The following is a 26,023-nucleotide window of genomic DNA, read 5'->3' on the forward strand; positions in this document are numbered from 1 at the left end:
GGTCTCTCAATAGATACAGATTTATCAGGTACTTATACTCTGTAGGGGCCGTAGGCATTTCTTGAGAAAGGTTGTCCGAGGGCTATCTCCTAAGACAGCCTCACTGAACAGCTGAGTTCTCTTTCCTTTTGGCTTACTTTTACATAGTGGATCTTCCTCCTCCTTCAGCCAGGCTTTGGGCTCTGTGGCCATGGCTGATGTCCTTTACACAAGGAAGAGTCATAGAACATTTGTTTTTATTACTATTTTTTATTGGAGCAGCTTGGTAACTTTGAAGAAAAACAGCTTTCAGGTACGCAGGCCCTTCTTTAGGCTGATCCATAATCTTTGGGTGAAATGTAGTGCTGTCTACACATTAGCAGCTTTGTGAGCAAACGTCCACCTTACATTCCTGCAGAGTTCAACACCACCTCACCAAGCTTCCAGATCCAAACAGCACTTAATACAGCTGATGGATTCCCTCGTGATCACATTAGGCTGGTGATCAAGTTAGGCATACTTTCAGAGGGAACAGTATAAATGCACGTTGGCATCCTCGAATTCAAAAGCAGTTTTTCAGAAGGAATCTTCTACTACCTAGGATTGCACAATGACAAGAGCACTCCACGGTGAGTGAACAAATGCAGGAAAACCCTACTCTTCTGTCACTGGCAAAACCCTGCTTGAACTCTGAATCAAAGTCATGCAAGTAGCCAGTAAGCTGTTAGTGATCTATTGTTACCAACCCCATGCAGAAGACCAACGCTCCAGAGACATGACACATACTAATTGCTTTTTCTTTGTTTACAGGAAATAAACATTAAAATTGTAGCTTATGATTACATCAAGCCACATTACTCACATCATCTTTTGCCTTGAACTTCCAATACAGAATGGGTGGCATCAGAGCCCTTCATATGAGACAAGTCCACGCCTGTTTTTTATTACTATACTCCAAAAGACAGATCCAGAAAAAAATAAAGAAACTGACAGCAAGGGGAAGCATGCCATATACTGGTGCATAAAATGTATCTATCAGTGGTTTGCTCCAGCAGCCAGATGATAAGGAAGAGCTGACATAGTGATGACCTATATTCTCTCAGAACAATTTAATTAAGTCCTTTAATTAGTAAGGGCCACTAAACATTGCATTACTGCAACTAGTAACTTAATCTGCTGTTGCTAGATTGCCTTTTAGATCTAAATCTAAAGTCTCAGACAAGATGTGGCAGCACACTGCAAACACCATCATGCTCAGGGCACGACCTGGCCTTAGCAAATGCATCAATCCTTGGAATTATGCCCAAGGTATTCAGAATTGTCCAGAACTACATGGATGGATTTCTCTATTAGAAAATTTCAATTAATAAAATGTGAATTTTTTAGGAAATGAAATTTTATCCACAGTATTTTGTTAAAAATGCTAGAACATTTAGATTAGACCATGTTCTTATTATGATTTTAACACGTTATTGCCTATTTAAGACTCATCAAATTTTCAAAAGTCAATTTTGAAAATTTGTAATATCACAACTACATTTTAATTATTAAGATAGAGTGCAATAAGAGAAGTTAAAACAAAATATTCTAATTCATCATGAAAATACATCAGTGCTGTGAAAATCTTCAAAAGCCCTACATGATTTTCTATTCTAATTCATTCTGTATCCAGAATTTCTCGCTGTTGAATTTCCATCGAAGTGGAAGCTCATATTCTATCTTCAGGACCTGTCTAAAAATAATGCAGGTAGAGCCTGCAGGCTTCAGAATGGCACATTTCTTAACATTTTGAAAACTAGCATCATTTTATCTTAAATGTGCATACATCCATTAATAATCACGGTGCACACAACATCTTCATATTTCTCAAATACAGAGGGTAATTCTGTTTATTACCAGCACAGTCTTCTCTTTGTCGTGCTCCTGCTACCACTGACAGGCAGTAAATACTGACACTAGGCCAAGCAGACTGATGAACATCCAGTAGAGCTCTACTGAATTCCTCCTTAGAAGAACTGACTTTCTTAGAAGTAGAAGAGGATGTGTTTGGTTTTTTTTACTGCACACAGTTCTAGAGCCCTCTGAAGTTTGTCTCATTTACCAATGACTTTTCTTGTTTATTTGAATAGCAGATAAGCTATTTGAACAGAAAAAAAAAAAAAAAAAAAAAAACATCTCTTGTAACTTCATTTGAAGTTTTCATACAGAATTACATACATAGAACAAGACAATAATGGGTGTGCTGTTAGGGTTTTTTTGTTTGCATAGGTGTGTGGCTTATGTTTTTGCTTTTAGTGTTTTACATACTATTTTCCTTTGTTTGAAAAATATTCAGGCCCCTTTCTTTTTGTCCATTAGGAATGCAGCACATCACCCATTCTTTGTGTTCGGCTAAGCTCAAACTGAGTTCCACCGTCTCGGGTATCATGTCTTGCAGAGAACCATTATCTGCCTACCCACAATATGCAAAATAGTGCAAGCCACCTCTTTCATTATAGCCACATGAATTCATTTGGACCTGGTAACCAAAACCGCTGCAGATTAAGCACACATTGATGTATCTTTCAACAGCTGCTCTGAGAAAGTAAACATATTTGTATGACTGACTACTAAGAAAGATCAAACTGTCTGGGCTTAATTGGCTCTAAATGAATATCCGAAATTTCTTTCACTAGCTCAGGATTTCTTTGAAGAAGAAATACACTTCATCGTTACAAATACTGCTGGTGTCAACAGGAGGTTGGGTTTTTAAGGTCCACTTGACAAAGACATCGTGAAGGGGAATACTAACCCAGATACAGACAGTGCCAGCTATTTTCCACATTCATCCTAGGCAAGTGTCTGCATGATGAGGTCTATAAAGGAGAGAGCTGTACGGAGATAACAGGGTAGCCTCCTAATGGCTTTTGAAAACTACCACAGTGGGCTACTCAGAAGAGTTGCTCCAAATTCCAGTCCCAATTCTATGAACCATGCAAGCCAGCAATTAAGGTCACCTTTAACGAACCAAAAAGGTCTGACAACTTTCTCCTGGATTTTATATTTTTTAACTGCTCTAGTCAGCTTTGGTCCCTTGCCTGCACTTCTCTTACAGCACACTGTCTATGCTGCCTTGCTTACTGGATTTTTCCTTAAAATCTGCCACAGTAACCACTGCAGCATTTAAGAGTGAAAAGGATGATGAACAACCCGGCTATCAGCAATATGCCATCTTATGCTTTGAGTGTTTGTGTTGGATTTTAGAAGAATGATACTAAATTGGCTCAATAATGCTTTCCTGCCTGCAAAATTCTTAGTCCTCCTTTGAAGAATTGTTTAATCGGGTAGATATACAAACATCCAGCCTACCTGAGTGCCACACAAATATCTTAGAAGCAGTGCAACTGATGCAAATGGTATAAATATTTTTACAAGTGCAAATATTAATACTTCTTATCCATATAAATAATCCAGTATGTACTGTTTGGGAACATGTCAAAGCTTTTTCTCTCCACAATTATACAGTGACAAATATGGTATGAAGGCCGGTTAAACACACTCACAGAGGGAAAGGAGCTTAAAAAAAGAAAATTGCTTCATTAGCACAAATACTAAATAATATAAGGGCATATCTTAATTAAAGAAAACAAATACTATATTGCTACTACTGTCCATTACATCAGAAAATAACAATTTTGTATTTGTCAAGTAAACACAGTGAGCTTTTGAAGATCCGTTACTAAGAACTGAAAGAATCACATGTTCCATGCTCTGCATCCATCAGATTTATGTTGAAAAAACTCTTGGTTTTTAAGCTGCATCCAATATCAGCATTCTATTACAAAGTTGTTCTGTTTTTAAAAAGCATCTCTTTCTTTAATTTACTAAAATAATTACACAGAGCTTATTCACTAATGTATGTAGCTGTAAATACTTCACTCAAATCAGTTTTAGGCAATTACAGTGTTTTATAGAAATATACAAAGCACTGCTCATTTTATAGTAAATTCTAAAACCTGAGCCTGTTAGCAGCATTTTATTTGCATATTAAATATAATTTTTCCTTTATTTTTAAAGCATGTATTAAATTCTATTAACATATGTTGCCAGGTAGAAATCCTACTTTTGGTTTAACTTCTGTGTTTTGGGTTGCTTTTCCCAATACCCTTTAGGAAGTCTCTCTGAGCGGGTCCATCAATTTGCCTACCAGTAACAAAGAAAGAGGACTTCATTCCCTTCAGAGACAGCCTCTGCCAAAATTCACTAACTTTTTGGCACCATTCAAAAGGTTTTTTAAGATACATGAGGATGCCTTTGTTCAAACAATTTGAAAAGAGCAATGTGCTGGTTATTTAACTAAAGTATAACAGTAACTATATGGAGAAGCAGTATTTTGCCTGTTTTAGTTGTTCTTTGAATAGACAGATGATGATCCAATTCTTTCCACTCCTCATTTGTAAAGTATCGTTGGGCAACAGGATCCAACCTCCCAGAACAAGGACTCTTCCCTAATAGCTGTCTTTTTTCATGACCTGTATACACCTTGTTATCGCCCCCTCAACTTTTTGCGATGCCCTGGCATTAGCCGACCCTAATGCACAGCTGCAGATCTCCACTGACAGCATTAACTTCTTTCCAGCCAAGCAAGTTGCTCCTAGCTCCTTCTTTTTCAGCAAGGCAAAGCTACCTAAGAGCAATAACAACAGAAACAAAAGCTTAGCCTTCTGTTGGGCATGTAAGAAAACACACAATTATGTGTTTGGAGGGGAAAAGGGAAGACAGGAAGGATGGGAATTCTGTAATTCTGTGCTGTATGTACTAACTTTTCCACTGAGAATACAGGTGTTACATACTACACAACATTTTTAAAATAAAACACTTCTTACAATAAACAAACCATTTAAGAGTCAACAAATGTTTGAATTCCAAAGCAACCTGCATCTTCCAAAGAATGTAAGGATCACACCAAGCTCAGCACTTGAAGACGTTATTTGGATTTGAGGCAGGTACTTGCAGAGACTTTGGAATCAAACAATTACTGAAAGGATTAAAGCAGTCTCAGTATGGGTCTTCTGTCTCTGACAGGTAAATCTGGATTAGTCATTGAAATACTATTTCTCATATCATAAGCTGATGCAAGCTATGAATTTAAGTTATAACTTTTAATTTTATTTATTAATTTGAGAATACCGTGCAGCAGGGAACACTGCTCTGGTTAAGATGTACAAAGAGGAATTCGTATCACAGATCAAAGACCCACAGTTAACACAATGATTTTTCATAAGCAGTTTCCTACATCTGAAGAGACATTTTCATTATGTCTTTTAAATGAATCGGTACATGTCATACCTCAGTATGCTTTGACCAGCCTCAAGCACTGACCAGAATTGCCTCAGAAAACAATAAGCAGTACAAAGTGGCATCAGAGAAGGGTAAGGTGCTGCTTGGCTGCTTCTGTTTTGTTTGCTAGTTTCAACCTTTCTTGCACACCTCCTAAAGGACCTGAGACTTGAGATTTCACTAACTAGATATATTCATGAGTTCATATCACCGAACACTGAATGGCTCAGTATTACTGAAAATCAGCTGAGAGAGAGAAACCAAACTGGGAAAGTAAATAAGGTTTCTTCATTGCTCTCAGTAGCAGTGCAAGTTCTCTTCCCATCAGAGCTTTTGACCCGACATCTTTTAGCTCACAACAACTCCAATTTATACAAACACAAGAATAACAACATGGATGTCGCATCAGTTCAGTCTAATAGGCCAGTTGCAACTGCATGCAACAGTTGGCACAATCAGACTTTGGGCACTATGAAACTGTTTAATTTTCAAGGCTAACAGTTCACACTCAAAATATAAAACAGCAATTAGTGGTTTCACTGTGACTTAGTTTCTGCACCACCAGCCCTTCCTGGATCCTTTCCTGTAGTCACTTTCCTGTTGGCACTTACAGAAAGAGGGCATTAGGGCACCTTACTAAAAAGGTAGCCCAAGAGAGAAGAAGATGAAGAAAAGCAAAGGTGAATAAAACAATAGACTAGTGGCAGCAAACAACAATGTAACAGGAAGATGGGAGAGGTTATACAAAATATGGGTAATAAGGATGTTCCCTCTTCAAGAGGGAAAAAGAGAGAAAACTTTCAAATGAGAAGTAAAAAAGGGGTAATTGTTGAGAGGTAATGGTGGAAAGAGAAAAGGTAAAGAAGAAAGAGGAATACATTTGCATCTTCACTATTACCAAGTTTCCTGATTATTTCCTGTTAGAGCTGTAAGAACTTAAGCTTTTCCTCAAGTAAGATTAGTAACTCATCTTCAAGAAGTAAACAATAAGCTAAAGATTGTATTAACAAAAATATCCTATTCTTAAGGTTGGTTTATGACTTCTTCGGCATCTGACTCCTTGCTCTGAATATTTCATCTTCTGGTTTCTTTGGTCTTATGTATTTCTGCTGCTGTTTAATTTCTCTGCAAACAAGCCTGATGAAAAGTAATGAGATTGCCTGTCACAGCACTAAGGGGATATTAAAATTGCTCGTTACATTAAAATAATTAGAGAAGAATAAAGAAAATTAGATGACATTAATCATACTCTACACAAGCCTATCCAGTATATGAGAACGTAACCTTTGAAGAATGGGGCCCTTGAAAAAAAATATTTCTGCCTTATAAAGAGTCCAACTATCAACCATAACAATCACGCTTAATGAAAATGTGTAAATATAGCTGTAGTCTGTGCTGTAACTGCTTAGATAGAGCTGCTCTTCAGCGATTTTTGCTCATTAAGAGAAATACCACAGAATACCACACGCAGACCTTTCTCTCCACAGAGCTCTCCTAAACAAAAACTCTTCCCTTTGGTTTCTGCAAGACCTCCTCCATGACCAGGCCCTAGGGTATTTAATTAATTCTCTAACTGTTCACTACAGGCACACTAAAGTTTAACTAAGCCTGGCTTGCAAACATTTTCAAAAACTTAATTGTAACACATTGTTTCCTCAACTTTATCATACTATGGGTTTTTGCTTGCTTGTTTTGTTGTTATTTTACAAAAAATACACACACAAAAAAAAAAGTGTAATATAAACAGAATGAATCTCAGACCAGCTTGTTGGTTCCTTTCATTCAGCTTCCTTTCCCTCTAACAAGAGCATCTAATTTTCTTTTTAGTGTTCTGGAAATTTCAGAGAAGGGAAAGAGCTGCACCGACCTCCTTTAACCTCATCCTCAAGAATCACAAGCTAATGTGTATCATACAGACACGCTTACCTACATATGGGTGGCTTGCAAATTTATTTTCCTTCAGCTTTCCTTACAAAATATATTATTTACTTTTTAAAGCTGTCTTCTTCCCATGTTTTTATTCATGAAAATTCTTCCTTTTTTAAGATTGTCTAACTACTGTTAACTTACAAATTGTAAGTGAAATACAGTATGATGGTCAGATTCTCTAAGTGCAGCTAATTTTACTAAGACAAAAATATTTAGTTTTTTCTATATGTAACAAATGCTTGCTATCAATTACTTTGAACTGAATCCATAATTTATCCAGCATCTAAAGTAAAAGCTTTATCTGTGTTGATTTATTTTTAGTCCCACAAAGTTCAGAGCTGTCTTTTTGAAATAGTTCAGTAATTATGCTTTCAACAGACCCTATCAATAACTACCAAGTTTTCTATACAAATTAAAAACAAATCAAAAAGCTAAAACGGTTAGAGATTAAGAGAGCTGGATCTAATTGTATTAACATTTTTAGAAGTAATTTAGGACAATATACACTTAATTATTAAATATCATGAAGCATATTTCAGTCCATGCACCAAGTGAAAGGATACATTTTTATTCATAATCACACACTCTGAAACCTACTCCCTAATTCTGTGTTCTCCAGGAGATGTTGAAGGATTGTTATTTAAAAACTAAAAATAATAAGTCTGCTACTGATGGGGATTAAAGCAAAAGAACAAACAAATAAAGAAAAAGCCTCAAAAATGCAGTGCGGCTATTTGCCTTGTCAGGTGGGCTAATATTTAGAACATATCCATTTTTGAAAATTAACAGCTAACATTAATGTCTAACTAAAATCAAATTTAGTACATATTGCTTTCAAAGCCAAGCGAGCAATTAAAGCTAATCAAGTCTCAAGTTGTTCACATCCCACGAATGTCACTTTCTTTGCAGGAAGGAAAGAGATGAAGCAAATGTCACCCTGTTCAAATTTTGAGAAAATTCACAACATGCAAGACAGAACATCCAGCAACTAGGAAACCACAAACTATTTCTTATTCTGAACCCTAATGAACTGAATTAGAATAAAAAATAAAACCTCGTTAGTTGGTCTTCCTTTTTCCAACCTTCTACTACTACCTTAAAATAGAAAGAAAGGGGCCAAACTCTACAGCAGCTGTTACCAACTGTTCATTTTGGCACTTCAAAAACTGGTAAAGGTCATTTTTGAAACTCGTATATTCAGCTTGCTGGTTATTTTTTCTGATTATTTCTACTTTAAGATACCAAATACACATTGACAGGACTAGCAAAAATTGTCATGCTTTCTCATGGAACCCAACAGAGGGAACCCTGTACCCTCTCTGATCCCAAAAAAATCACCAACAGCCTTCCCTTTACATATCAAACATTCAACACAAAGCTTTAAAGTAACAATCATTGTTTTCAAGGTGATTTTTATATTTTATTTCCATCATCATTCTCCTCTCCCTGGGAATATGCTGCAACATAAATTACTAAAAATTCATGTTAAACATTGAACGGGTAACAAAATACTACTGGTAGACTGTAATTCTATTCATGTGCTTTCTGAAGTTTTCTTTCTGGTGCTGTGTTTTGTTGTTTTTTTTTTGCTGTGCGGTTGTTGGTTTTATTTTATTTTATCCGTATCAGTGTAAATGCAGGGCATTCAACCACAAGCACTGCAAGTAAAGCCTGCAAACAGCAGCTATTTCAATAGGAGGTTTGAAATAATATGGTTCTTCTATTGCCATGGAGACAACTGGTCCTCATGTTCAGTGTGACTGAATGCATGGTTCAAAAAGCTTGAAATACAGATAGATACAGTGATACAGACTTCCCATCTGTCCTTTGCTTCCTCATTCTTGTATTTCTCTGATGGAAGTACAGTTACTTCACGTGTTTGATCTAGCATGACAGAGGAGATTGGGTACAAAACAGATGCATACATGTAGCTATACGTGTTTGGATTCTGCTGCATTATTTCCCACCATGTGGGACCCCAAGTTAGGTAACCAAAGACTAACAAGTTGGAATAGAAAGACTACCAAACCCAAGCAGAGCACACGAAGCATATTACTACTGGACTTTATTGCCCAGATTTAGTGCAGAGAAGGAAATTATAGCAAAAGCAAGCGTTTTTGAAAAACAGACAGTATATTGGAAGTATATACAACATTGGGAGAGAACTGCCCTTGAATTGAAAACACTTAATGCCTTGGGTTAATGCCTTCCTCACTGAGGGGGCATTAACTTAACGTCTGTGTGAACAACAAACTTGCTATTTGATGAAAATTATGACCATTTTGCACTTTCCATAGGTTTTTAATTACAGCCTGAACTGAATTGGAATTAATTTTGAGAGAAGCAAAAAAAACTTGCAAATACCTTCTCCCTTTGCGTTTCCTTCACTGGCGCAACTCCTCCCTGCCACTCACAAGTAAAGCCGGCCGAGTTAATGCCGATGCCTCGTGACATTTCTTGCCGAAGTTCTGACCAGTTGATCTAACAACAGCTGCCCTTTCCCAGGCCTTTAGAGCCTGGGCTTTGAAAGGTTGATGTATGCAGATGCAAGTTCTAAAGAACAACCACCAAAGAATGTATAAATTATTTCTACTTTAAAGAAAGCCAAGATGTTTAAAAGTGACTAGCAGTTCTGCAGGCATCCATTGTCAGCTCTTTAAAGGGACCAGAAGTTGCTTCACAGGAAGGCCCCTTCACAGCACATGCAAGCACCACCACCAAGAAGGAACTTCTGCTAACATTCCCCCCAGCTGAGGTACATTTTGTCAGAGGAGCTAGGAGGATCTAACTGTGAAACCATGACTCTCCCAAATTGGCTTTAACAGGTTTATCTATGCCTTTAACAGAAGCTTGAGTTTCATTTTCTCCCCTTGTCTCATGGCACAGCACTTCTAAGTAAATACTTGCTTGAAGAAGCAGACGGTGAAAGCAATTGGCTCTTTCCATAACAACACATACCAGACAGCTCTAGGGTTTTCACAGAAAGCCACTGCATATGCTACTTAAGAGATAAAATAAGGGACTTGTCAAATGCAATACATGCCTAAATCACAGAGAGGATTTAAATGCAGGTGTGCAGGGGCAGGAGACAGTGAAAGGAAGGTACAGGACAATCTTGGTGCTGCCCTGGCGTAAGACTCCTTAGGTAACAGGGGCTCAGCTTCCAGGAGAAGCCCTCTAAGAAGTCTGAATGAATATTCTGGTTAGTTCTTGTGTAACTACTGAGAAAGCAGGACCCTGCCAGTACTTCAAATACTCTAAGACCTGCCCAGGTTATTGGAAGAAAACAGGGACAACTAAGAAACTGCCAGGCTATTACCCTGTGCTTGGTGTGCATATTCAGCTGGTTTTCTTTCTCCAGCAGTAGCTGCAACAGCTTCTAACACTTGAGTCCAACAATTCACAACCCTGCTATAGTCCACCAGCACTGGAACATGACTTTTTGAGTTACATTATTAAATACCATTTTCTCCGCATCTTATAGGCCAAAAAAAGTTAATACACTCCTTTTAGTGAAATATTAGTGTTAGAGGGCAAAGGAAAACGATTTGGGAAAAAACACTCCCCCTTTGAGAGGAAAAACAGGACAAAGAAAACAGAGTAAAATGTTAGGAAGGGTGTGTGGTAAAATCTCAGATAGGCACTACAGTCCCCTGTAATGTTTAATATGAAAACAGAAAGGCATCTATAGAGGACCGTATGGAAGATGGGTAGACAGGAAAATCTTGGCAACTGCGCCTACAGCCTTGTGCAAGGTAGAAATGGAAGATAAAAGCATGGCTCAAGATAGATGATGCACAGATTAGAAATATAGGAAAAGAGTAAATGCTTCTAACCATGCTGAAGACAAGGTCCTAATGGACTTTTGGCTTAGGCAAGTTGGGACGTTAAGAGGGGGCTGTGAAAGTGGAGGTGGAAGAACAATGTACTACGTGACAACTCATTTGCAAGTGAGCAAGGTGGTGGGAAATGGATATTTACAGAAAAATAAAGACAACGGGGAAATAGCGAATAGTAAATATCATTACAAAGAGTTCAGTGATGCTTTGCTGAGGACAGCATTCAATAATGAGGTTCACAGGTATGAGAAATAGGAGAGAAACTAGGATTTCTGGAGGTTCCCAAATGAAGACAGAAATGGCCTTCACTTTGCAATTCAAAGACTGAAATCAGGTTGTTAAGATTCATGGAAGAGACAATTTAGGTAAGGGTTCCTAAACATGTTAATTATAATTTATTATATTCTATTCCCTATCTAATAAACCCAAGGTGTTTTATTCCTCTAAAGCCTTTTCATTTTACATGCTGAGGAATTCAAAAATAGTAGTACTAAAAATTTAACCACCAATAAATTTAAATAATATGATGAAAAAAAAAATCACACACACACACAAAAAAAAAAAAAACAGTGAATGAAAAAATATCAGGTTGGAGTTTTACATGAAATAATAGCCATTTTCACAGTGGTCATGAATAAGGCTTTAATTTTGACTCATGCCAATAAAACCTGTATGATTTTACAAGGGTTTGTTACAATTATTTATTTACTTACTGAAGCCGATAGCAAACCTCCACTAACTTCGATATGAAACATGAATATGCTGATGTACATCCGAAACATATAACCATATACTGACACATTATATTCCCATGCCTGTGTTGTAATGACATTCCTACATTTTCAGAGCTCTGTATTATGACTCCTTCACTTCATTACTTCCAGCTTTCAGTTCATTTTATTCCTATATTTCACTGTGGAGCCTGGTTTACTTCGTTGTGTTTTTTTTATTCCTCCCTCCTGTTCATGACCTGTATTTTTTCGGCTCCCTCTCCCTGCCATCTTCACAGATGGAGATCCTCTACCCTATCATATTTTCCCATGCCTACATTCTTGACTGCAGATCTGTGGGTATGCCCTTATCACTTCAGTTTCCAAGCCTTCATTTCCAAGGTTCTGTGACTTAGTCATGAAATCCCCCCAGCAGCTTTGAACACCACATATGCATTAAATTTTACAAAATACCAAAATCCTGAGGCTGAAAATATTGCCTGTAAGTCTAAATACAATAAATTGAGAAAAAAATTGCAATTTTTTTTCTTATGAAAGCCAAGCCAAGGTCAGGCAATCAGATAAAAAACACAGCCACGACACCAGAAGCTTAATAAATTCTGTATGTCTTTGCTAGAACCTTTCCATCTTTGCTAACTGCCAAGATACTCATCTGCAGCTAGAAGCATTCCCATCTCCAATCAGTTTACATCTGTTTAGTAGCAAATATACTTCTGCAATCTGGATAAAATAATCTGTTTCCTGCAGACCTTCATAATTGCTAGAAAGAAATAGGAACCAAAAACACCACTCCCACACAGCACCTTCCTTTTTAATCTGTGGCATCTTTTCCTTTCAAGTTCCAGTGAGGATCAAAACACAAATGTGAAATCATCTACATCCCAGACACTGGATTAAATTCTTGTCAGGACTGACCATAATGATTTTTTTTAAAACAATCTGGTTTTCTACATAGCTTTGTAACTGTAACCTTTTAGCTGCATTTTCTATGTAAAATAAGTCTAAAGTTTTAGACTTCCCTACCAGATAAGATATAAGGTTGTGGAACTCTTTTTCCCCAGCACTGTACAGAAATTTAATACCATGCAATGAAATTCAGCTTGCAGAACAGATGCTCCCCTGAATAGTAATTGCAATTTTAAGGCTTCTGAACTGTAAATCTGAGATAAGCCTAGGCTTTTTGGATGCTCACCTAATCTAAACCTGAACTCCAAACAATCTGAAGTTCACACACCGCTAGTAATGAAACAATGCAGAGTTTTTTACTCTAGAACTGCTGTCAAAGAGATGAGACCTGACATCACAAATGCTGTGCTATTACTGATTTACATTATTAGAAATAAAAACTCTGGGGAAGATGAGGTTTATAGAGAGAGAGCTTTTCCCAAGACATTTACCACTTTCAGAACAGGAATAGAGAAATGCACAGGAAATATAGACAGGGATGTTCCTTGTCTAATTACCATGCCACGAGAGTTGACATCTCTGTTCCAGAGCTATGACCAGGGAGACCCAAAGTGATCCAGCACAGCCAGACAGCAGTAAAACAGCAGCTGGTAGCAGCCTCTCGTGATGTTTACAAATGAGCTGTGGTATGAACTGGAGCATCCAAGAAGTTTTCTTCCCAAATACTTACACTGAACAAAACACTGCAGATGGTCAGATCCTGACCTGCCCAGGAAAAAGAGACAGAAGGGGGTGGGGAATACACTGCTACACTGTTAAGGAGGGAAAAAAAGATGCAATAAGAGAGGAGGAGTAGGTAAGAAGAAAGAATACGGCAAGTTTTATAATAGGCCTGAATATCAAAAATTACCTACAGGAGAGGGTTTTGCATTCTACTGAAGTACTTTTTTCACCGTTTGATTCTCTTTATATATATAAGAATACATCTAAAGGTAGAAATACATACAATTCAAAGTCTGCATTTGTTTCATGTATGATTCAAAAGCATATTGCAGATAATTCTATGCTGAAATGTGTTCAAAACCCCCCAAAAAACAGTCAAAAATAATTTAGCAACTTTTCAGCCTAAAGCATTTGAACTAAACCTACAATAGAAAAGCTTCCAGCTATCACAGCCTAACGGTGGATGAAGCTACCACCCACCACGGTGCTTCTTTTACTGCAGGCTGCTAGATTCCATGTTTATGCTACAATAGGAAATGTGCTGATCTGTGGGTATTTCCCAGGAGACCAAAGAAATTGCACACACTGATACATTCAAGCAAGATACACTTTTAAACTTCAAAATCCATTTAAATTTCATTTGAAATATTGCATTTAACCCCAACTGAGTCACTCTTTCTCCTCCCTGATAGACTGATTTTATCAGAGGCTAATTATATTCTAAAGAAGAGTTCAATCACATCTTAATACAAACCTGACTCCTTTACAGCACTCGCACACACTAGCACATTTGTAGTCCTATGCCACAAAGATGGTAGTTGCTGGACTTACAACAACTTAGGAAAGACCAGGGTTTGGGTGGGGTGGAGGGAATAGAGGGAGAGGTATAAGGAAACAATTTTTGTTACATGCAGCACTGTGTTTGGTTTTAGCCAGTATTTTTAGATAGCTCATTTCCTTAACATCAAATTCTTGCAAGAAGGTTTGGATTATGCCTTGGCAACTGGCTCTTTTTCATCTTTGTTTTTCCCCCAGATTCCGCTGGCTATGAATGTGTCAACATTTCTTGCCTATGATCAGCCCACGATAAGTTACTGTGGAGTACATCATGAACTGCTTGCTCACAAGGCTTATGACTCGAATGCCCGGGAAGAAACAGTGGAAACACACCTAGAAACTGATCTGGATCTGAGCACAATAACAACAGCAGCACGAATCAAGGAACACAGTCAGCAGCTGGCTTAACTGATGGTTTTTTTTTGGTGGTAGTGGTGATTTATTTTTTTTCCTGTAGCAGAGGCTGCAACCAAATTCTATGTAACATTACTGACAGAAATGACAAGACATAATAATATGGATTCTAGGATCCCTGTTCAATTTAAAAAAGAACCACAAAGATTAATTGTTTCAAGTCTACAATTTGTAATTAGTTAAGTTGTGCAGTATTTTTTGACTTCAGAGTATGACCCTTGAAGTGAATCTTTTTTCAAAACTCATCCTACCTACCTGTATAAACTGTACAGATGTAATGTATTTTTCATATTGTAAAGTTTCAATTACCAAGAACAGCTGGTATGTACAGTACCATAATTTAATTACATCTTACAAGTTTCAGTTTCTAAAGTTTTAAATTAACAAAAGTTATTTCTTGTGTTATTCAGTTACTCTGTTTTGTAGGGATCGTTTTGTTACTGCTTTTGTGCCCAGAAAACTTTAATCTAAAATTCTGTCCTTTGCAGAATATGCACCATTTTTACCATGTTTAAAGTGTAGAATTTTATCTACTTGTTCCAGAAGTAATATATTAACCAAAAGGAGGGTTTAACTACTCAGACTTCTAAGAAATTCTTGAAATACATAGCCAAGTTTTCTTATAAATGAAAATCAAAAAAAAAAAATTATATTCACAGTTTTCCTCAGACTTGCCTGTTGCCTTGAAAAACAGCCTGATTTTAAATCAGAAAAATGTAATGATGAACAGATGTATTTTAACAACAAAGTTTATGTATGCAACTGTTAACCAACACTGACGAAGTTTTGTAAAGCCCCGCTGTTCTGCAAGACAACATGAACAGGAGGCTTCAATAGGCAGCTGTCTTCACAAAATCTGCTCTGAAAGCATAGCCTGCCAAACCAGGCATTTGTATTTCATTTTAAAGATACAAGGGCCAAAACCCACTTCTGTCAAAGACAGTTGCTGACAGATGTGGCAACAGAAATAAGCCCTCAAAGTTATATTAGTGCTAGACTGTAAAATGTTACTCAAAAGCAAGAAACTTCTACTTTGCTGGAAATTATAGCTATTTGGACCAAATGGTAAAGGTTAATAGTCCTTTAACATGTTGCATCTAGCTAAGAAAAAAAATCTTCAGCCACAAATGTAGTATTAAGTCTTTAACAATTACTACATTGCTTATTTGTCTACCATTTAATATTGAAGCATTCTTATATCCCATTCATCGGTTTTAAATCTTCAAGACTTCTCAATACTGTATGAGAATTACTTTTATAACACTACCCTCAATTTGTAATCATAAAAGATTACAGAAATTTGAGAAACATAGTATTCCATACTGACTGGGTGAAATATCAAAGGGAACAGAAGCCTTCCAAAATACAGGAGAAAAGTTTCATATGGTGAAGCAACTTTTTTATAATAAAGAGAAATTATATAACCACAATCTATTTTTCTGAATGTTTATCCCACCGTATTTTCATGTAGCTTCAAAGCAGAAGACTGAAATTTAAAATTACAATTCAACTGTTTGTACAAAATATAAAGCAACTATAATGAAGAATAACTTCAAAATACTGTTAACAAATTAATCTACATTCACTATCTTTTAAGTGGAAACAGTGTCAAAACAGAATACATTGTACTGTTTATTTATTTAGCATCTTAGATTTTGTAACATATTTTGCATAAATTATTTGTTATTCAAAACATTACTCGTCTTTTTAAGACTCATCTTAAGCCTCCACATTTCAGTTTCTTATATCTTTGCTATGTGGGTTCTTGAATTTCTGGTCATCTTCTACAGCTCTGGAATTTTACTATGCACAGTTTGAAAATACATTTTGCTAACTATAAAATGAAAGCAAAGATGCAGCCATCATTCTGGAGTCGAGTGACATTTGTACTACAGGAAAAAGTTAACTGCTTTCTTTCAAAGATATTTTAAGGTTCAACATTTAGCCATTCTAGTCACGATCGAAGGCTGGAGTTCTTAGACTCAAATGCCATCCTTCCAAGAGATTATTTCAGTTACTCTTACTCTGCCCTTCCTTATTTTCACTTTGACTGACTGCCCTCTAATATTTACGGTGTGTGAATGGGGTTCTGCCATTGATGTAATTACTCAAAACGCACTGATGCTCAAAGGCTCCAAGTACTTCCAGTTTATGGAGAACTATACAACAGGAATATTTTCCACATTAGACACTCTAATGAACTTAGAGCCATCAATTTTCTCGATAAAAGCATGAAAAATATTTTCTTATGCCAAGACAAAATCTTTTTGATAAAATTGGGTAAAGAAGCACAACTGGGTATACACACACATTCACGTAACACAAATGTTTCTCCTTTTGTTACTTTCCCTCAACAATGAAGCATTCATTAGTGACTGTGGTTTGTCTTGGACCTCTCCTGAAACACTGGTTCTTTTAGACAAATATATCAGTAAGAGACTGGTAGAAAACAGGGTGACAGAAGTAGGAGCAATTTTGCACCCCACAGCTCTGCTGTATTAGTGCTATCAATTTTTACAGAAACAGAATTTCTAGGTTGGGAGAGACCTCAAGATCATCGAGTCCAACCTCTGACCTAACGCTAACAGTTCCCACTAAACCATATCCCTAAGCTCTACATCTAAACGTCTTTTAAAGACTTCCAGGGATGGTGACTCCACCACTTCCCTGGGCAGAATTTCAGGCTTTCTAACCCAGCTGGGCCACTCTTTGACCTCAACTATTTCTCTTCAGTGCTCGGACAGACAGACAGAGCATCCTTGGGCTTAAATCACAGAATATCCTGAGTCGGAGGGGACCACAAAGATCACTGAGTCCAACTCCTGGCTCTGCACAGGACCACTTAAAATTCAGACCATGTGTCTGAGAGCACTGTCCAAACCCTTCTTGAACTCGGACAGGCTCGGTGCCATGACCACTGCCCTGGGCAGCCTGTCCCAGTGCCTCACCACCCTCTGGGTGCAGACCCTTTCCCTAACCCCCAGCCTGACCCTCCCCTGTCCCAGCTCCATGCCCTTCCCTCGGGTCCTGTCGCTGTCCCCAGAGAGCAGAGCTCAGCGCCTGCCCCTCCGCTCCCCTCGTGAGGCAGCTGCAGGCCGCCATGAGGCCTCCCCTCATCTCCTCTTCTCAATGCTGAACAAACTAAGTGAAAGAAGCAGAATATCCACCCCAACATGGAGAGATAAAACATGCATTTCTGTAAGCATCACTGGATACTGTTTTTTTCATGGACAGCATCAATTTGAAACTTGCTATTCTCAGCAAGATGTATGTCTACAAGGACATTAGATGACAGGTAGGTACCTTCCCTAAATTATATTAAAGAAAAATAATCTGCATACAGCTAACGAGGACTTACTCTTTAGGTCCTGCTTTAGGTGTATGCACATTGACTTTCAAAGAGATTATTGCCAGCTATATGCTGACTCAAAGCACACGGAAATACTAAATGCTTCAGTTACGCGGTCTAAACAAAGACCTATCAGATGTAGAAAAAAGAACAGTGTTATAAGCTATAAATTTGCAAGAAGAAAGCAGGCTGAACCTGTAGGTGTAGGGTCAAATATTTATTTACAGAAGGCCACTTTCATATAGCATTTCCCTTTGAAATAAGATGCATAAAACAGAAATAGAGGTAGCTAACAGTATCAATCTCAGTCAAGTGATACCACCAGACCTTGGCAAAGCATTTTATCAAGAGAACTAGGCAAACTTATTATGCTTGAAAAATACAAACTGATGAATAGTGTAACCTCTATCAATCAATAAATAATAATGGTAAAAAAAAATAAAATAGTCAATTTTCAACATAAATCAACAAGCAACAACTTACACCATCCATCAGTGGACTGTGGTTGTAAAGCAGTTTACCCGGCCAAAACACCTACTAGGAAGTTGAGTGCAATTATCTGAAATTTGGTCCTATCTGAGGAATAAGGTATAGATGAAGATTTATGATTAATCTGACAAATTATCACGTCTTGAGACCTAAATACATGTAAGTATATTAAAAAAATACAAACCAAAGTGACATCAACACAAAAAAAGAAAATGGCAATTTCAATTTAAAAAGTGATCAAAATGTGCAGTGTAAGTTTTTGCACACACTATGCAAGGGACCAGGGGGCTACCATAAACAAATAATAGTAATAATAACATATATATGCAGTTTATACTGATACAAGCGTACATATATATATATATAATTTGACAACATACAACAAACCACAACGATCTCTTTACTCTTTACCTATTACTGTTATTTCCAATCCTCAGACTGGACAAGAGAACAGAAATTCTGCAAAAACTGAAACACAAATGGAAAAAGAACTCTGCAAGTGCACCACCATGGACAAGAAAAATAAAGCCAGGATTCCAGTACCAAAGGAATTTGCTTTACTAGTAATGTAGCTACTCAGATATGGTTAATGTAAACAAATGACACAATCACGTATAGTGTCAAATACAAACTGCTCTACTTAGTTCCCAACTGGTCTAGCAGAAATACCTTTAGTGAACAGGTAAACTTTGAAACACTGAAGAGTAGCCCCGGTTTCCAGAAGTTTTAATCAGTTAAACATCCTTGACGGCTGCTGAGATATGAATCAAGTTGGATCTCTTCCAAAGGCTAGCAGCCACTCAATAGTTTACTGGTTATCAGCTGAATGTAAATTGAAACCAGTAAATGATTTAAGAAGCTACTTTCAATATATCATTGTAACTTCTTGGAAGACTGAATATTTCTCTTTGTAACACAGCACCTAATGAAAAATTTTAGTCTGATCTTTAAATGTAAAGACAAAAAAATCCAGAACATCTCTCCCTATTTTCAGGAACAAAGCATAAATATCTGCAAAAGAACTTAATAATGGTTCTACACAGTCACATCAAAGGTACCTCAAGGCCTGATAAGCTGTCTTGAACAGCAGCTAAAAGATGAAGCCTGAGGAAGAGCTAAAGAATGGTGCAAGCACACTGCAGTGTTTCTCCAGAACGCCCTCCTCAGACACCAACAGTTCGTAGGCCAGGGTCACACAGAGCTAAAGGTAGTGTGTTAGTAAGTCCTTCGGTGAGTCTTTTGAGTCCCCTTGAAGCCACGTGAATTTTTTAACACTCACGTCCTACAGGAATTAAATTTACTTTGACAAGACAAGTCACCACTTTTCTTTCTTCTCACAATGAATGATAGAGTAGCGTGATAAAAATGTTTTTCACTTCCATTTCTGAGCAAGAAATATAATTGTCATGTAATTAGTAATGACAAACTGATGACTTCCAAGTAGTTTGAAATCATCTGGCCATCTAAAGCATAGATGTTATCTGATACCCTATATATTTAATCACAGATTTCCTGCTGGGAGTTAAAACCGAGATTCAGCTCACCAGAAAGCAGAATAATTTTTCAGCTTTCTCAAGTCCATCAAAATGGTAAAAGAACAAACTAAAAAACTTTCTCACAAAGTACTGCAGAACAATTTCCAACACAGAAATACATACGTGAACCTCTCATTCTATATGGGTTTGACTGTACAATCCATACGTAAAGCAGATGCTCACTAAATGCCTAAGAAAACCTCAACCATTTAAGTGAATTAATAGTGCTATCCTAACATAACAAGGCCAAATTCCATTCTCCTGCTCTAATTATAGAACCTGATTAATTTTAATTATAAAGTTTCAAAATAAATCAACTTGAACATCATCAGAGTTCATGATTAATGTAATTTTAATGAACACCTAAGGAATTAACATTTTGCCACTGGAACCTTGCTAAGAATTTTTATGTGGAGCTGAAGTGCAACATGTACAATTGTGAAAAATCCCACATGGCACAGAGCTTTGAGTCTACTTTATCAACATCAATTTTGTATGTAAATAAATCATTCTTAAAACTGTCTCTTTAGATGGCTAGCTACAACGGAGCACCACCTTCTGTGTAACAGGAAATGGCTCTGCAACATGGAACTCATTATGCCCAGTCCTGTCCCATTAAAGACCTAATACACTTGTAATCGTGGAAACTTCAAAGTATCACCCCACCTACAGCCACGATGCATGTAATGGTGGTAATTTACAAGTGAGTGTTAATTAATGTTTCATTAATATAGGATTTCTTGGGATCAACATCACAGCCTTATTAATGTCAAATGACCTAAACAGAATGAATGTTATTGTAAGGAACACTGAAGGAATTGAAAATGTTCAGTTACATAAGAACAGTTTTTCCAGCTTTCAGAGGGTACTTTTCACTTTGTATTTAAGAAACAGACTTTATGGTGGATGCAATTCAGCAATAGCTCTATCTACAATCTAATCCCGAAGTAATTGCACCAATGAAATATATTTCAAAGTCAAATAATTCAGGCTTTCTATATACTAATTCTGTGCTTTTTAGAGAACAAAAACTCACCAGCTAGGGACGAGAACATTCATAAATAACAGATGATGTGTCCCTCCAGCACTATGTACTTCCATAATTTCAGTAGTTTTATAAAAAGTGTGTTATAAATGAGGCAGGGAAAGACAATAACTGAACCATTTGTATTGGACACATTTTGTTTTCATTTGTCCATTCAAATGAAATATTGAAACTGATTTATTTTTCTAGTAATGAGGATGCTCCTGTCTTCTACCTTTTGCTGTTGCTAACTTTATCTTTACATGTAAAGAACCTATAACTCATATGATTAGTCCAGACTTCAATATGAAAAGGCCTTATTTTCATTTTCAGGAAGGGAAAAAATACAGTTATCAATGGTATAATTAAATACATACGTAAGATCCAGGAACGGGATTTTTTTTTACTTGTCTAATGCCGAAGCATTATTTAGACACTTTTTTTTCTTTACTCTTCTGCATTTTGTCTCTTTCTCCAAGTTCTGACTGTCACAATTGAGAATGCAATAAAAAAAAAACTATTTGGGCTGAGGCACTGGAGTTAAAACGAAGTGTTAAATACCTTTCAGGTATCAATTTCCAGAACTGAAGAGGTTTGCTGCCTACTGAGCACACACTACAGCTTGTCTGACTCGAGTGCCTTTTACTTCACTACTAGATCCTGCAAATATAAACTCACAAATATGTTAACATAGTCACATGCAAATTTTTCTTTCTACCACAACACAGGTCTGGAGGGTTTTTTGCATCTGTTTACACACTAAAGCCTTAAATACATATGAATAACAGATTTCAGCAGAAAGTGTTCTAACTCCACTTTCATCAAGTGTTTACAAAAAGAATGTTTTAAAAGGAACTGAAAGGGGTGAAGATGATGTCTGCCCTATCTAAAAGTAAAATCAACTTTACTGTGATAGGTGTTCCTGTAATTTCTTTTGAAATCTCCACTATCTTGAGGTTGGAACATGGAATCTCCATCCATCCATGTTCACACTTAACTGTTCTTCCTATTAGGATATTTTTCCTTATGCCTAACCTGAATCTCCCTAACTTCAATGTAAGCTTTATTGGTTCTCACATCCACACTGACAACAGAAAACAAATTAATCCTTTTCTCTTCACAAGCAGCTTTCCAGTATTGGCTTACTCTTTTCCCTTAATTCGTTTTCCAAATGACTGTAATTGCTATTTGTACACTTTGTAGGTTTACACCCAGATGTCCCAGCTATATCGATAACGGCTGTACAGGTTATACTACTGACTGAAAGTCTCATGATGATCTAACAAAATAAAGCACGGTATTTTCCAAAATTTCAGGCTTTCAAAAAGACAGATACAGTGCATGTGAAATGACCGACACAATTTTTAGAACTCTTTTTTTTAATGATAAATAGGAATGGAGTTAGTGAAGCTGACTAAGCATTGTTGATTTAATTTTTATTTCCATTTTTAAAAGGTTATAATTCCTAAGAATTATGCAAGAGTCTTATCTATTCTCTAGCTTAAATGCTGCAATTTCTAATCTACTCTCTCCCTGAAGGTTTCTGCTATGTTTCTGTAGAAGACCCCTTGAACCCAAAAGGAATTGTGCTGAAGATAACTGGTCCCAAACAAGCGTAAGATCTGCTTCTGTTCTGCACCGCAGGATCAATCTCATCATTTGAATTTCAAGTGACAAGTGTAATGTAAATTGCTGCCTGACTCCTTGGCACTTATTCTTCTTTCTTTTATTCTCTACCTGTGTGCATTTTGGCTCAGGATTTTTGAACTTCCACCTCTTCTTTAGCAAAAGAAACACAGGATTATAAACTTATTTCGGATGATTTACACTAACTTACGTTCTAAGATTGATTCATGTAATATGCAAAAATCTTATTAAAAATCAAATTATTTTTACAGAAAGAACAAATTAATTTCTGCTTTCAGAAGTAAGCATTAATGGCCTATTGAAAGATTTTGTGTTTCAGATTTTCTTCTACAAAATTTCAGGTGGGGGCAGTTGTGAAGAGACAATCCTCATACCACAAAAATCCAACAGTTACTGGAATAAGAGACTCATAGTGATAGCTAAAACTTGAAATGCAGATTTAAATGCAGAAATAATTGCATGTCACTTCCGAGAAGAGGTGTAAAGAAAGTGGATATAAGCATTTTGGATGCAACTAAATTATGTTGCAGGAACAAAATACATGTTCAAAAAAAATGATACGGAGCTAACACAGAAGGTATTTAAGGGTGGGTTTTAAAAGGAGGTACAGGCTGATAAAGCACTACATAAGAAAGAAATGGGAAGGATTAAATTTAAGTCTAGACTGAAGACACAGAATTAATCAACCTGATCATGAAACAGACTTCTGACTTCCTCGCAAATGAAAAACATTTTATTTCCAGTTTTTGTAGTATTAACTAACTTTTGTGTATCTGAGTAATCAGAAGGACAGCATCCAAATGTAAATCATTTGGAGTGGTAAAGCTGGCTTTATAGACGTGAACTGGAAGGAGTAACTGAGCACAGGGAAAAAGCAGACATTGCCACCATACACAAGCATGTACATCTCAATTTTCTAACTGATTCAGAAGGCAAAAAAACATATCAAAGTTTCTTTCTTAAAAATCAATTGTTACTGCTATTGACCTATTTCATCTAAGAGTTTAGGGAAACACAGAGAAATGAAAAATAAATGGAAGACAGAATTACTAAAAAAAGGTTTTGAAAATGTAAGGTCACTGAAGTATTGCTCATATGAAAATTAATCCAAATACAAGGGACAATGAGCATGTATAATGCTGCCTATCGAAAGCAGTCAGAGGTCTGCTATGCTTTAGCAGCATATTCTCCCATTAACCACACGGTTTTCAAGACTAAGTGATAAAGGTAACCTTGGAAAATAATTAAAAAATTAAACAAACATTATAAAAGGTAAATCTTTGACTTGCAGCATCAACTAGACAACTAAGCTGAAATCCTGTGAGTTGCTTCTTTTCTAAGTGTAATGTCTGACAGACAGAGCTGGAGAGATAAATCAGGAAACCAGCAATTAAGAATGAGAATGAACAGCACTAACTACCAATAACAACTCTTGAGATCCACATAGCTATTACTCAGGCAGAAAAGCAATAATCTTTAAAGCTGTCCAAAAATGAATCAGCATTTCACTGAAAAACATATCTGTCTATGCCAAGAACTTTAGGAAATACATCCAACTAGGTAAAAAAAAAAATCATTCTACATGTATCTAAAGAGAAGGGGTGGAACAATATCCAAAAATGAGGAAAGATAGGAGAGAAAACAGTAAGAGAAGCATACAAAAAAGTTGAACAAAAAGATCCAACCATGAATAACTACAAAGAACCTGACAACACTACATTATCTGGCCAGTACGGTAACAGATTAATATGAACAAATAAGCAGAAAAAGTGACAATGGGAAGGCCCAGATTAAACTGTTCATTTACAACGATCAGATGCAATCCTCCGGGCGAAGAGTAGTGAACACGGTGACATCTAGATTCAACACATTTTTACTGCCATGGCAGATGAGGTAGACAAGTTAACTAAGATGCTATGTTACATCAGAAGGATAGGACAGTAGCACCTTGAAGACACTACTATGGGAACTGATGGTATCTTTTCAGCTTGAATACTTCATTCTGTTTGGACACCTCAAAGTACATACATTTGTTTCCTTCTGACAAAAAAAAAAAAAAAAATCTTTTACCTTTAGTAAAAGGACACAGGAAAAGGTAAAATACTCTGCTCCCAAAATTCGTATAAAAATAATAGCTTTGCAGTCAGATATACTTTATTTAAGGATGATGAAGCAGACTTTGTGGGTTGCAGAACCTTATAGATCTTTTCTGATTTCTTTTGGGGTAGAGGGAAAAGGGGAACTGTTCAAGGAAAAGATGATAGATTACATTTGCCTGTGAGTAATAAGGCTTCCTACAAGGACAAACGGCATAGACTCTGAGTGGTTACACACAGTTTGAGGCCCAAAGAGACATACAGAGTCTCGTTATGGTCAGAAATTTCATCGGCAACAAAACGTTGATAAAAAATGAATGAAGAAAACACGATGAATTCACAACATTTTATGCAACTTTTCTACTAGTTTGCTTAGCTTAAACACTAGGTCAAGCCTAAATTTCTCCTATACTATGCAGAAGTAATGCAATTCCTTTAGCTTCAGCAGGAATTCTTCTGTCTTGCAGCATGAATATCAGCAGAAAAAGAAAATAGAAAAATGGCATAGAGGAAATGTGAAAACATCAAAGAGAACACTATTCATATAAACAAGGGACAGTACCAAGACATTTTTAAAATAATAGGAAGTATATTTTTCAAAGAAAGTATAAGATATTGCAATAAACATGGGTGTCTTTCAATGTAGGCAACAATAAAATGCATGCACAAAGCACACTCTTTAAAAAGCAGAAAAGACTCCTTAAAGAAAATTACACAGAGCTGAGCTTAAGTACCTGAAACAAGATGATTGTCTCCACTAATGTTAGTCAAAGTTCCACCATTGGCTTCAGCAGATTAGACCTTTAAAAGTTATGGGATTTTGGCCCTTTCATGGTTGAGATTAAGCAACAGAGGTAAGAATGAGTGTTTTATGTAGCACAGTTTGAGATAGGCAATGGCCTGTCTCACACGAGCCAAGCACACAATGAGGTACTTGTCTGCGAACACCTGAGATTTTTCCTATACTTTGAAAGCATATCTGATGAGAGGGCAACTCATTCCTTTTCATACTGAAAGAACCAACTCATCAAGACAGAGATTTAAAAACTTTTAATTAATGAGTCACCGAGAAGATGCTATTTGGAGCCGCAGGAGACTGGTCCCCTCTTGGCCAGAACTGAAATGGAGCCTTCTCCACGTCCTCCTTATGAGAAACAAAAAGGTTTTAACTCACTAAAGCTACGCTGTATCGCAACACAATTCCAA

The 26,023-nt window shown here is 36.8% G+C and overlaps 2 protein-coding genes across 2 annotated transcripts in view; one reads left to right on the top strand and one right to left on the bottom strand.

Moving 5' to 3' along the window:
* LRRTM3 (leucine rich repeat transmembrane neuronal 3) overlaps positions 1-14,671 on the top strand; it is a gene marked incomplete at both ends in the record, with an annotated part of 82,680 nt that extends 68,009 nt beyond the window's left edge. The window contains one exon of the mRNA XM_084289827.1: positions 14,462-14,671. Coding sequence (XP_084145953.1) covers positions 14,462-14,671 — 210 coding nt within the window. The remainder of the gene's footprint in view (positions 1-14,461) is intronic.
* CTNNA3 (catenin alpha 3) overlaps positions 1-26,023 on the bottom strand; it is a 456,005-nt gene that overhangs the window by 321,413 nt on the left and 108,569 nt on the right. The window lies entirely within an intron of this gene.

The sequence above is a fragment of the Netta rufina genome (genome assembly GCF_964035555.1).
Source record: "Netta rufina genome assembly, chromosome: 7".
NCBI lineage: Eukaryota > Metazoa > Chordata > Aves > Anseriformes > Anatidae > Netta > Netta rufina.